This window comes from Lipophrys pholis, assembly GCF_963383615.2.
Source record: "Lipophrys pholis genome assembly, chromosome: 1".
Lineage (NCBI taxonomy): Eukaryota > Metazoa > Chordata > Actinopteri > Blenniiformes > Blenniidae > Lipophrys > Lipophrys pholis.
In genome coordinates this window covers 8,642,263-8,655,197 of record NC_137635.1, presented here as the reverse complement: position 1 = coordinate 8,655,197, position 12,935 = coordinate 8,642,263, and the positions used below count along the sequence as shown (strand labels likewise).

General features: G+C 41.4%; 1 protein-coding gene across 1 annotated transcript in view; it reads left to right on the top strand.

Moving 5' to 3' along the window:
* The window catches only part of ryr2a (ryanodine receptor 2a (cardiac)), a gene marked incomplete at its 5' end in the record, with an annotated part of 133,582 nt that overhangs the window by 15,900 nt on the left and 104,747 nt on the right, over positions 1–12,935 (top strand). The window contains 2 exons of the mRNA XM_080480408.1: positions 7,925–8,044; positions 9,496–9,606. Coding sequence (XP_080336534.1) covers positions 7,925–8,044; positions 9,496–9,606 — 231 coding nt within the window. The remainder of the gene's footprint in view (positions 1–7,924; positions 8,045–9,495; positions 9,607–12,935) is intronic.

Sequence of the window (12,935 nt, the reverse complement as noted above, 5' to 3'; positions counted from 1 at the left end):
TAGACCAACAGCACAGGCCTGTTAATTCCGACAATAATTTAGTAAGCATGTCACTTATATATGACAAGCTTAAAAAACTATTGTGAATAGACCAAGAGTGTTCCCAACATCTGAGGTGTGATTTCCCACTGGGATTTTCTGAAGCCTCTTAGCTCAGCCTAAAAATCTACCTACGGGTAACAATAAAGTCACCTTTGACCTTTGACTCATGTATCCACCCAAACAGTAGGGTTAAGATGTTTATTTCACAGGCTGGATTCACATGCTCAATTTCTCAGTGATGTGTAGTGTCTGTTAAGTCCACTGCAACTATAGTGAAATATGCAGTTACTTTAATTGAATAAAAAACACGATTTTTTTTTACTCTTCTCAGGGTCATCCGCAGGCCGGATTGCCTCTCAAAAAGTTTAATTAATTGCTTTATTTTTGTGAATTAATTACAGCCACACTTTTGTTTCATGTTTAAAACTGTCATTTTCAATTTGCAAAGCATGGATTCACAGTACATTTAAACCTAATGTATTGCGATCAGTTTTTAATGCTTATTTTGCAAACACACACACACACACACACACACACACACACACACACACACACACACACACACACACACACACACACACATAAAAAACCACATGCACAGTGAGAACCTGCAAACAGATGAGATGCAACACTGTGGAAACGGGGCTTTTAAATACTGCTTTACTGTACCACTGTACCATTTCAGAACAAAATGGTCACACATAACCAAATAGACTTGATTTGGGAGATTAACTGTCACAACACACTCCTAGAAATATAATATTTCATGAAGTCTCCAATTTATATCTTTTTTTTTTTTTTTTTACACAAAAAAGAAAAGTAGTGGTTATAGAAGGGGTACATTCACAAATTTATTGTTACACACCCTACTTATTGTGTAATATGTATGAAACAAGTACTAAAATGATGGTTGCTGATTTAAAGCAGGAGTACTGCTGTAGAGCACATGAAACCGATAAGAGGACGTTCTGCTTATTTTCCTGCTTATGAAAACTGAAAAAAAGTAGGATGATGGTTTTTCTTTTTTTATGGCTGTGACCCACAACAGTTATCACAGAGCAACCTACATACAGTGACATAAACAGGTGTGTGTGTGTGTGTGTGTGTGTGTGTGGGTATGGGTGGGTGTGTAAAGAGGTATTGTAATAAGTGCGGCGCTCCCATAAATCATGTCTGAGATGTGTCCTGAAAGGACGGTTGCAGCCTATTTGTGGACCTACCTAGAACCAGCAGAAACACACACTTACACACACACACACAGGTCACTGCTGCAGTGCTGCTGCGACCTCTCGAGGACTCCATGAAACTTTGTAAAGTCTAACGACATGCAAAGTGTCCGACATACGACAGAGAAACTGCTGCAGCCTCTGCAGAGCCTGAACACACACACACAAAGTCTGCTTCGTTTCGGCAGGTGTAAAAGCTCCCCCGAACTGTGATCTGGATCAAAGATGTGAACCCTGGTCCGCCTGAAATCGTGGTAGTTTTTGAAATAAAAGACATCTTGGAGATGGGCCTGAAATTAGCCAAGACAGCCTAATCAAGGCCTGGGTTCTTAAGAAAGGGCTGCACTACTGTGTGTTTAAAATACACGTGAACTACACCAGAGGAGAAGCTGCAGTCAATGATAGTGAGGAAGAGCTGGCCTATACTGTGAAATAGTTCTGTAAAGAGATGAGGAGGGATAGCATCCCAGGGGGAACCGGAGGGCTTGATATGTGCAACCACATCCTGTAAAAGTGGCAAAGTCACAGGCTCAAACTCATCAAATGTGGTCAAACAAGGGTCAGTACCAGGGAGCTAGAATCAGGGCCCGAGTGGCAGGAACCTTATCTATGAAATTGTGAAAAAGTTTTTTCAGATCTGGGTGAAGGCAGCAGAGAGAAGTTCAGCAGTGGAAGAGTTAAAAGTCCCACAGAGCCGAGCAGAAGCACAGTTTTTAACCGCAGCGTGGGAAAAGCCAACATCAAATAACACAGGCAGAGGATCAGATAGCACATTGTCACATATGTCCAAGTTAGTCACAGACAGGCCATGACACTGTATCAGATCTAATGTATGCCCATGTTCATGTGTGGAGCCAGACACACACTGAACCAGATTAAAAGAGTCAATAAGAGTTAAAAAAAAAAAGTCCTTCACCAGAGGTTTATCAGGACAGCAAATATGTATGTTAAAATGATGTGAAATCCTTAGTGAGTGGGAAATTGGTGTTGTCCATGTGAATGTTGAGGTCTCTAAGCAGGATTATGATGGGGTAAAGTTAGTAAGAAAGGTGGAGAATTCTTCAATAACTTTGTTTAGTGGCCAGTTATCTGCACCGTCATGGACTCAAAAGATGTACACTCTAGTCCAGTTACGGTTCATAGCACGAGACCTGTCTCTGTGTTATGATGAGCTCTAATTATAAGAATTATAATTGTAATAGACCAGAGATAAGAAATAAGAATAAGAAGTAAACACATGAAGCGAGGACCTCTGGAAGACAGCTCATTCTCCTTTAACTCTCTACATGCTGCCTTTTATAGCCACAAAGCTGCTCAGTGACAAACGATGAATAATGAGAACGTTGTGAGCTACACACACAAACAGATGCATAACTCTGTTACTGTTTGATGATGGTATGCACAACCTTCTGCTGAAGGTGTGACATGAAACAAATAAAACTGTGTGTAGTTAGTGAAAAGAGACTCAGCTTGTGACACTGACTTCAGTCCAGAAATAATCGTGCTGTCATTAGGACAAGGAACTTTCAATGCAAGTGTGTGAAGAGAAGCAGCAGCAGGCTGAAGGTGAAGGTGAAGGTGGTCTCAGCTTCAGGTCACACCAGGACAGGACCAGGCTTTTGGTAGTATAGCAAGAGGACAGGTCCCTTTATACTGATGGTGAAGTGGAAAAACTGACCTTATAGCCTGAAATCTTATCGCACGAGGCTGCTCCATATATCACAAACATGTACAATATTGGAATAGAGTTAGTGGACTGATCTGACTGCACTGTGCATTTACACTCTGGACATCCAGATATCAGACTGCCCAATGTGTACACCACAGGAAGATGTGTTGTTGAGTTCAGTAAGGGTGGTGGTGGTGGTGGTGGTGGTGGCGGTTTACTTCACACATACAGACAGGCACACACGCACGCAAAGAGCACTTATTTGGAAGGAAATAATCTAAAAGCAGAACATTAACATCATCAACTTAAATGCTTCTGTTTATGACAATACTCGACAACATTGAATTTCCCTCTGATTCGATTAAGTATCTATCGATCTATCACATACGATGAAACAGCCTTTAGTCGTTACAAGCAGCTTCTTTTATTCACTGACTTTATATATATATATATATATATATATATATATATATATATATATATATATATACATACAGTCAGTGATTCCCTGTAATGCATTAATTAGTAACTATTTCCAAACCAGTAATCACATTAAAGTTACTAACCAAGTCACTGTGTGTTACTATTGTCGGGTTACTATTGTCGCGTTACTATTGTAGCGCTACTATTGTAGCGCTACTATTGTCGCGTTACTATTGTAGCGCTACTATTGTAGCGTTGTTAAAGTACCGTTACTATTGTAGCGTTGCCATTGTAGCGTTACTATTGTAGCGTTGTTAAAGTACCGTTACTATTGTAGCGTTGCTATTGTAGAGTTACTATTGTAGCGTTACTATTGTAGCGTTGCCATTGTAACGTTACTATTGTAGCGTTGTTAAAGTACCGTTACTATTGTAGCGTTGCTATTGTAGAGTTGCCATTGTAGCGTTACTATTGTAGCGTTACTATTGTAGCGTTGTTATTGTAGCGTTGTTAAAGTACCGTTACTATTGTAGCGTTGCTATTGTAGCGTTGCTATTGTAGCGTTGCCATTGTAGCGTTACTAGTGTAGTGTTGCTATTGTAGCGTTGCTATTGTAGCATTGCTATAGAGTTACTATTGTAGCGTGTGAAACACTGTCTGTGATGAATTGATCAAGTGTGTTTGAGTGTGTGGATGTAAAACAAGCATGGAGCTTTCAGCTTTCAGGCTCCTCCTATGTGGAACCAGATCCCAGTTTCAGTTTGGGAGGCTGAAACAGTCTCTACTTTTAGGGCCAGACTCAAGACTTTTCTATTTACTAAAGCTGACAGTTAGGGTTTTTTCAAAACACTATCCCATCACCAATCACTCTCTCTGTCTATCCTATCCTTTCCTCTCCTCTATCCCCTCACCCCAACCGGTCAGCAGAAAGCCTCCACCTCTGAGTCGGGTTTCTGCAAAGGTTTCTTCCTGTTAGAGGGAGTTTTTCCCTTTCCACAGTCGCAATTAAATCTGCTTGCTCATTTGGATTCGTTGAGTTTTTCTCTGTTAAAAACACTTAGAAATGACGGGACAAGGTGGGTAGAAAAGGGCTTCTTTTCACTGGAGTTGTAGGAAAACTGATGGAGTGTGGATGAGCTCAAGACAGACAGGAGCAAGCCGGGACAGGGGTCATAGGGGGTGTAGAGCTGGAGCAGCTCAGATGTGCAGCTCAGTCAGGGAGTTGTTCATGCAGACTCCGCCCACCACACAGACACACAAGAGACAAAAACAGCTAGAAAGACTAAAATAACTCAATTGTGTATAGTAGTAGTATATATTATAGTATATATGTAGTATATACTATAGTATATACAATAACTTTATAATTTAAATAATCTGACAGAATGAGTTTGAACTTTTTGAAAAGTTATTGTCGTTGTCACAGATGAAGAGCCCTACACTCAGAAACCACGAACCATTGCGACGTCAATCCAAGCGAAAGCCAGAATTATTCATTTAAATTATTCAAATGAACCAGTTTTGTTTCCTGTGCACAAAAACATATACATTTGCATCTTGTACATTTTGTACATTTAGTAAATCTCCTTTCTGATCATGTGGATTACAGAAGCTCCACATTTTTACTGTTGTGTTTGCTCACTAAATCACTGTCGGTGAGGGATTAAAATTTGTTGTTCTGGCTTTTGTTGACGCGACTTTGTCTACCTCTGGATTATAAACCAGCTTTCTTTCTCTCTCTCTGTCTCTCTCTCTCTTTCTCTCCCTCCCCCCCGTCTGTCTCACTCTCACTCTCTCTCGCTCTCATACAGGAAGTCAGATTTACTGTCTCCACACACTGTTGAATAAGCTCTTGTGTAAGATGCAGGCTCTGAGCTGAGTTGATATTTATTTATTGGCTGTGTGTGTGTGTGTGTGTGTGTGTGTGTGTGTGTGTGTGTGTGTGTGTGTGTGTGTGTGTGTGTGTGTGTGTGCGCGCGCGTGCGCCCGCCCGTCGTGGTTTTAGGTCATTTTTATGGCCATATGACCATTGACCACTGTCTAGTTCATAGAATACACACAAATATGTTTCGGTATGTGCGGGAGGAGGCCAGATAGCCTGGGACAAGGCAATGTCCTGTCCCATAATACCTCTCTGTCCAATAAGGTAATGGTTCGCCATGACACACATTTGGTTCAGGGGTTACATACAAGGTGCTACATCCACCCTTGTTTATCTCAAAGGAGCTCAGGTCAGTAACATGACACTAGAAAAAGGTTCAAATACAATTTTTGAACTTTAATGTTGGTTTTTGTATTTGTACATGGCACACATGTAAAAAATCCAGGTCCTCTTTTAGTAGTATGTTGTAACATTCATGCACTTCATGTCCAACCTCACAGTGTGTCTTAATGCTGATGATACATCACTAACGACAAGGAAGCAGCTTTCACTGCCGATCACACTCAGCTCTCAGTGTTGTGTTCTCTGGTTAGACTAAAACACCAAAATCCCCAGCACAAACATTGTCCACAACAATTGTTGATTTTCCCAGGTTCAGAGTCCATTGTCCAAAGTCCAGAGGTTTGTGTCCAGAGTCCAGCGTGCAGATGCAAGTGTTCAAAGTGTGTTAAGAGTCAGAAATCGGAGTTCAGAATTTTCACATTTTATTTATTTTCTCTTTTGAAAATGAACCTGACCTTTATTTAGTAAATGAGAGAATATTATATCTGCAGTCATACTGTATATTTCCAGGTCCATTACATGACAGTAGTAATTGTTGAACCATTTTTGAATTACACTGAATTCAATTGATTTGAAAGTCAGACATTGTTTACATGCAGATGCTGTTACAACTAGTGGGTAAATATCACATCAATAGATTAACAGACTGATCTGCAGGTGATAGGCCTCAGGTCTGAATGGGCTAAAAGAGCCGTTCATCTTCTTCTGCCATTTTCATTTTTGAGGCATTAATTTGACATCTCACATGTAGAGTTGAGAGCACAAAGTGATCATCATTGACGCGAGTTTTATTGAATGAAGTGCCAAACGTGTATGGAATGGTGATGTGGGGTGGAGGAGCAGATAAACATATCAAAACACTACAAGGGTTTTGAGTAGAAACATTCATGAACATCCACCAACCAACATGAAGGAGGAGGACATGGGAGAGACAGAACATGACTAACTGAGAACAGACACTAGAAGTGTGTTTGGAGTGCAAACAAGAACAGAAACTGTGGGGTTTACTATCAATTACAGCGAGTTGTGCCAGTTGAAGCATCAACCAGACATACTGTAGTGCCAGAGGTGGAAAAAGCAGGCACTGCCACTTCCTTCTAGCCCTCTTCTCAAAAAATCCTGCCTTTCAGTCAAAGTGATTCACAGCCTCCCATCATGCTACACATGCTCCATGCGAGTCTGATATACCACCAGGTTCTCTGCTCCATCCACTGAGTCCCAGGGTCTGTATGAGCCTCTCTCTCCCTCCATAGAAGGCTGGAATGCAGCCTGAAGCTGACAGACACCAGACCTCTGCTGAAGGAGGAATGCTTTCAGTTTGTTAACAAGTTACCATGTCATGGTTCAAGGTAATGCAGTCACACGCAAGCCTCAAGCTCAATGTGTTTGCATGAGAGTTTATGGGAGCGGGTGTACAGTATATGACTTAAGACACGAGTTAAAGAAAAAAAGGCCTGTGTATGATATTCCCTTAACCCACATATCTACATAATTAGACAGTACCACAACAATTAGAGAATTGATGTATGATGCTGATAACATCGACCCTGCTTCTCCGCAAACTGGAAGGAATGAACATACAGTATATTGGACCCTATGAAAATAAAACGCCAGCCTTCGGTCCTGCTCAGTCGCTGGAATTGACCTCAGGACCTCCTCACATTCAGGGAAGAAGTCCTGGGTTTTTGAATACTAAATAAATGGTAAAAGGTCCAGACAGAAATTGATATGGTCAGAAACAGTCACAGCAGCAGTGTCCACACCCACTTCCACTCACTACAGAAGAAAAACATCCTTTAAGGGTCTCAATGCTGTATTCAGTCCAGACCATAGCAACCTTTCTTTGTGGTTTTCTGCGTTTGAGAGTTGTTTTGTAGGTGGAGATGAGGGGAGTTTTTGTGGTCCGATTTGAATAGTCCACGTTCCTAAAGCATTGCCAAAGATTCTGTTGCCCCCTTGTTCCACGTTTTACACACTGATAAAAACCTGGGAAGGACAATTCCAGTTTGTACCGTTGGAGTTGTTGTTGAACTCGGTCTGTTCTGGCTGCGCTGGCGGCATTCCCGCCCGGGGGGAACTTCACAGAGCAGAGAATAATGTTTCCAAACTCCATCGCTAGGTAAACAGCCCGTAAACTCAGGCAAAGAAGCTCCACGCTACAGGTGTTCTCCCGCACTGTGTACTGCCGGCACCAGTTGTCATTAATGTACACACAGACACCCCTACTCCTAGGAAGTAATGGCCCAGGGAGAGGGCCTTGCCTCCAGCCTCCAAGCCTCCCAGCCCCCTCCACTGCGGTCTGCGTGAAAAAGTTTCTTTTGTGTGACTTTGTGTGTGCAGGATGATGAGGTGGTCCTACAGTGCTCAGCTACGGTCCACAAGGAGCAACAGAAACTCTGTCTGGCTGCTGAAGGCTTCGGAAACCGACTCTGCTTCCTGGAATCCATCTCCAACTCCAAGGTAACAAGCACATGCGTTACAGATATGGAAAAACTGTCTGAGTTGGGGGAAAAAAGTCTGTAATACAAATCCTGGTTGTAAAGCTTAAGGAGTCAAACCACGACTATCACAAACCTGACGTATATCAATTATCAGAGTAAGCCTGACTCCTCAAGCTGTACAACAACCCAGTCTCAATCCAAATTGTGTAATACCTCTCTTTGTCCAAATTCTAAACAAATAAAGTGCAAGAACAAGCAGCTTTCACTGGATCCATTCTCATCGCAGCAGTCCAAGTGTCAACACAGGTCGCACACAGATGCCGCAGATGATGCTTCTGTCGCATACTGTGACGCAAATCTCTGTCTATTCCTCTAGAGATGCAAACAGAGACACACAGTTTTTTTTAAGTCTCCACTGGCTGGAGTTTTCAGAAATCACCGTTTGGAGTGACTCGTATTTACTAATTCAACTAATATTGTATATACCTGGGTACATGTAAACCTGGCCTCAATATCTATACAGTGTTGAGAATGTGGACCATGACAGGTTCCCCTGAGAAATATTAAAAAATGATTTATGACCATAAGAAATCACACTTTCAGAGGACTTTAGAACTGTGCTGCAAAAAACCCCCACAAAAAGCAAAGTAATGAAATGTTCTGCATTCTGGTCTTTATAAAATGTTGCAAAAGAAAAGGGGTCATTTTTCTTGTTCGTGCTGAAACAAGATAGTTTAAAGAGCCGTGAAGCATCATGGACTTCCTTTGTTGTTGATAGCCTCCATAGCAACGCCATAGCAACCATAAAAAAAAAAAACCTTGGTTTGTTGAGAAGGCTGAATGAATGTACATTGCAATGTAAAATGTACGGATTGTAGACATAAACTGAACATAAACTTTGAAAATAAAGTGCACATTTGTCACTAGCAGCGCTTTTCAGCCAAAACCATTTAACGTTTTCTGTACACAAATGTTGCCTGTACACAAACACCAAAAGAGACAAAAAGTAAGAAAACAGAGTCTATTTAAGAACATTAAACTGAGCAAAAATGACATTCATACCTTTAAAACTATCTACATTTCTAAATCCCTGCATTGATTTCTGCAAAAGTTTTGATGCACCAGAAATTATAATAATAAATGACAGTTATATTTGGCAAAATCAACGAGGAAGGTGAATAAAAACTAGGAAAGATAAAAACACAAATACAACAAAGTGAAATATGGCCAACACCTACAACGCATGACATTAAAAATAATACTCAGAGACAAAGCTGGCCCACAGGTTTCAGGGAGCTTCTTCCAAATATCTCCAGAATAAAAACTAAGAGCAGCTTGTGCACGTCAGAAAGCGGGTTTGATCCAGAGGAACTGAGAAGTCTGGATGAGTGAAAACATCGCAGAAGTTGGATTTCAGGTCTGAACCATTTAGACGTTTGTATCAATCAGTGATCTGCTCTGTTGTTCCAGAATGTTCCTCCTGATCTGTCCATCTGCACCTTCGTGCTGGAGCAGTCACTGTCGGTACGAGCCCTCCAAGAGATGCTGGCCAACACCGAGGAGAAGGCCGAGGGGGTGAGTGTGAACTCACACATGAACACTTACATGGGTTCCATGAGTTTGTGGGAGGAAGATGCTCTATAGTCTGGATGTTCGCTGACCTTTCCCCAATAAATGTTTAAAGAAAAAACCCGAGCACTCACGGGGAAAACGCGCAAACTCCACACTGGGTGTTATTTGAACCCACAACCTTCTCGGTGTGACGAGACAGCGCTAACCACTGCACCGCAAAATTTATGATTGTTTCTTCTTTAAGTGAAGGAGCTGCGGTTTCTGGATAATTATCATATCAGCAAAAGTAGCAGTCAATAAAGAGCTTGTCATGATTCTGTAGAGGACAGGAGGCTTTGTTAATTTCTACTGAATGTGTTATTCACATAAGTATGAGCTTCACTCAGTTCACACAGTTTCCTTGTAAATATATGGTGGAGAATTGGTGAAGGGTAAAACTAATGTACGGTTCTCAGACGATAATTTTCTGTTTATGTGCATTTATTATTGAACTATTTGGTAAATCTTAAGTAAGGGTGGTTCAAACGCCCCTTGGACTTTTGCTTCAGTCCAGCCTGCACGCGTCCAAACTCGGCGCCGACCAATTTGACGCCCTCTGCCAACCCGCCTTCCACCCGACGCCGGACACGTAGGGACGAGGGCCCTGGCAGGCGGGCGACATGGCGACTGCTCCCCAAGTCGCGGCCCGAGCCCAGCCCCGGGCAGAGCAGTGTTTAGAATAAAAAAAAACTGAAAATGAATATAACTGACTGTTGTTTATACATTTTTGCACCCACTGTAAAATATACTATTTTGTCAATTAGCGAGGTTTTTTTCTTTCTTCGCATACTCCACACCTTTAGAAAATGGCGGTGCTCTTCTATTAGGCGGTGCTTTTCTCTTGGGAACTATACGGTGCGTCCTTCAGCACTAAATACAGTTCTAAAGGCTGATTCCCAGTCTTGTGGCTGCTTCAGTCCATTTTGTTGTACAGCCTGTTCTTCAATGTCTGGATCACTGCAGAGTTCAAGCGCTTGCATTGCTTCAGGGAACACATCCAGGGTCCTTCTCCTCAATAGCAATGCCACAGTCCCTTGAACCATATCTGTCAATTGGGACAAGAATAGAATTGTGAAAGATGTTGTGTGATGGAACTATATAAGTAAACACTAGCTGTACTTTTCCTACGTGTACAATGATTAAAATATATTTCCTTACGTATGCTATCACATAACACTTAAGTGATTTCATTCTGTGAAGTTGTTAATAATCTGTGAGGCAGAAGATAGAGTTCATTTGGAATCCCCCCAGGACATAAGGCAAGGCTGCTGATGTCCTGTGTTTGTTCCAGAGGAAGATGTACTTAAAGCATTTCACTGCACATTATACTGTGTATAATTGCTGAGTGTGATAGAAGAACATTTGATTACATTCTCAAACGTGGTGACATAGACCTTGACATGATCAATCATAAAGAAAATGTTAACTTATCATGTCTGCAGCGGCACAGCGAATTTTGGTATTTCGAAATGAGAAGTCTCATGATCCAATCGAACCAAAACTTCAACACCAGGCCCAGTCTGAAGACAGCCACTCTCATTCATTTTGACATAGTAATAGCACCACCTATTGGTAAGAGGAAATTTAAGGAATTGTATTTTTACATACCATGGCCCCAAACTTTGTGATGTCATCCTTGAGATTGGTCAGGACATGAAGCACACCAGGACTCAGAAAAATGTCCCTGATCTAAAGCATCCTCTAAATCCACCTTACAAACAAACTCCCTCTCTCACACAGACACGAAATGTATGATACATCTCCATATGGAAATACAAAAGTTAGACAACAGTCGGCAAGGCATGGATTTACAGCATTAACAGGAATTTCACCCACTCAGCCCACAAAAACGTGCAGGGACTGTCTGCAAATTACAAATTGCAAAACCGCTAACAGTGAAGACAGATATTACAAACCACATATCACAGTCAAAGCAAGTGTTATAGTGTGATCAAAAGAAGACTGCAGTGATTTTGGTGACACTACAGTGAATAATAGTCACATTATTGGACATTTTTGTGGTATTTGTCTTCGCTTTTGCATGCAGCAGTTTGTAATTTGCAGACAGTCCCTGCACACTTCTCACACAGCCGGCTGCTCATAAGCCTCTTCATAAACCAAGTGCTCGTTCAGAGTCCAGACTTTTGCCAGGGCTTAATTAATCAAAATGTAGCACCTCCAAAGAACCTTTTCCATTGGTAAGAGTTAGAGCCATGTCATTGCGTCGCCATAAAACAAGTACGTCACTGCAAACGTAGACGCTCCCCCACAGCGCTCGCGCCGTATAGAAGCCCTCCCACAACAGAGAAGACCAGAAAACTCCGGCCACAGTGATGATTTGAAAAAACTCTTGTGTCTCCGTCTGCATCCAAAGGGGGATAGGCGGATATTTACCTCACAATTTGTGAAGTTGTGTTTTATCTAGGATTCTGATGGGCTATCATGGCTTTATGCTTCTCATTACACTGCCCCCTACAGGCTTTGCATGCTCATAGTCGCTCTGAATCAGGTGTATTACCAGGCAGGTAATTAACTGCACAGTGTGTCTGTGATTAATTATCAAAGACATTTAGCTCCTTAAGAATGAACGTGGTAATGTTAGCATTAACCTATATGTGGCTTGTAAGCTTCGACCATATTTGTATCAATTACATAGCATTTAAACAAACGCAGTAAGTTGATAATGTCGAAGATTATTGTTTTAGAGGCTCTTATGGCTGATTGCGGGGCGTAGGTCAGAGGGACATGGAGGTAAGTTCACTGGAGCTCCCAGGCAGACAGCCTCCTGTCCAGCTCTTACCTGAGCAGGTGATCCAGAAGGAACTGACATCAGGAAGCTTTATATAGGATTTAACCATGGGATGAGTGATATTTCTGTAACTGAAGACATGCTGTTCTATGGAAATAAACTGTCACGCCATGGAAAGCGCTTGTGATTTTTATTTATTCTTACTGAAGCAGCTGGTCTGTTCTCATCTGCTGCTGCTTGATATGTCATTTTACATCTCTAGATTATATTTGTAATTTATATGTAGACACGTCATGTAATCACACTTCAATAACTACTGCAGTAGTTTGTCTATCTGTGTTGGTGTGATGGTATAAAAACAACTTGCTCCTGATATGTGTAAAACTAAGAATCTATGGATAAAAAGCACAACTGATTCTGTCAAAAAGTGCTTACATGGAAGAATTCATTGAACATCGAAAGAAGTCTCTGTAGATTATAAAAAGAAATATGCCTCTCTTCACAAATGTCTTTTTATTTATACAAATGCAAGTTTATACAACTTAAATAC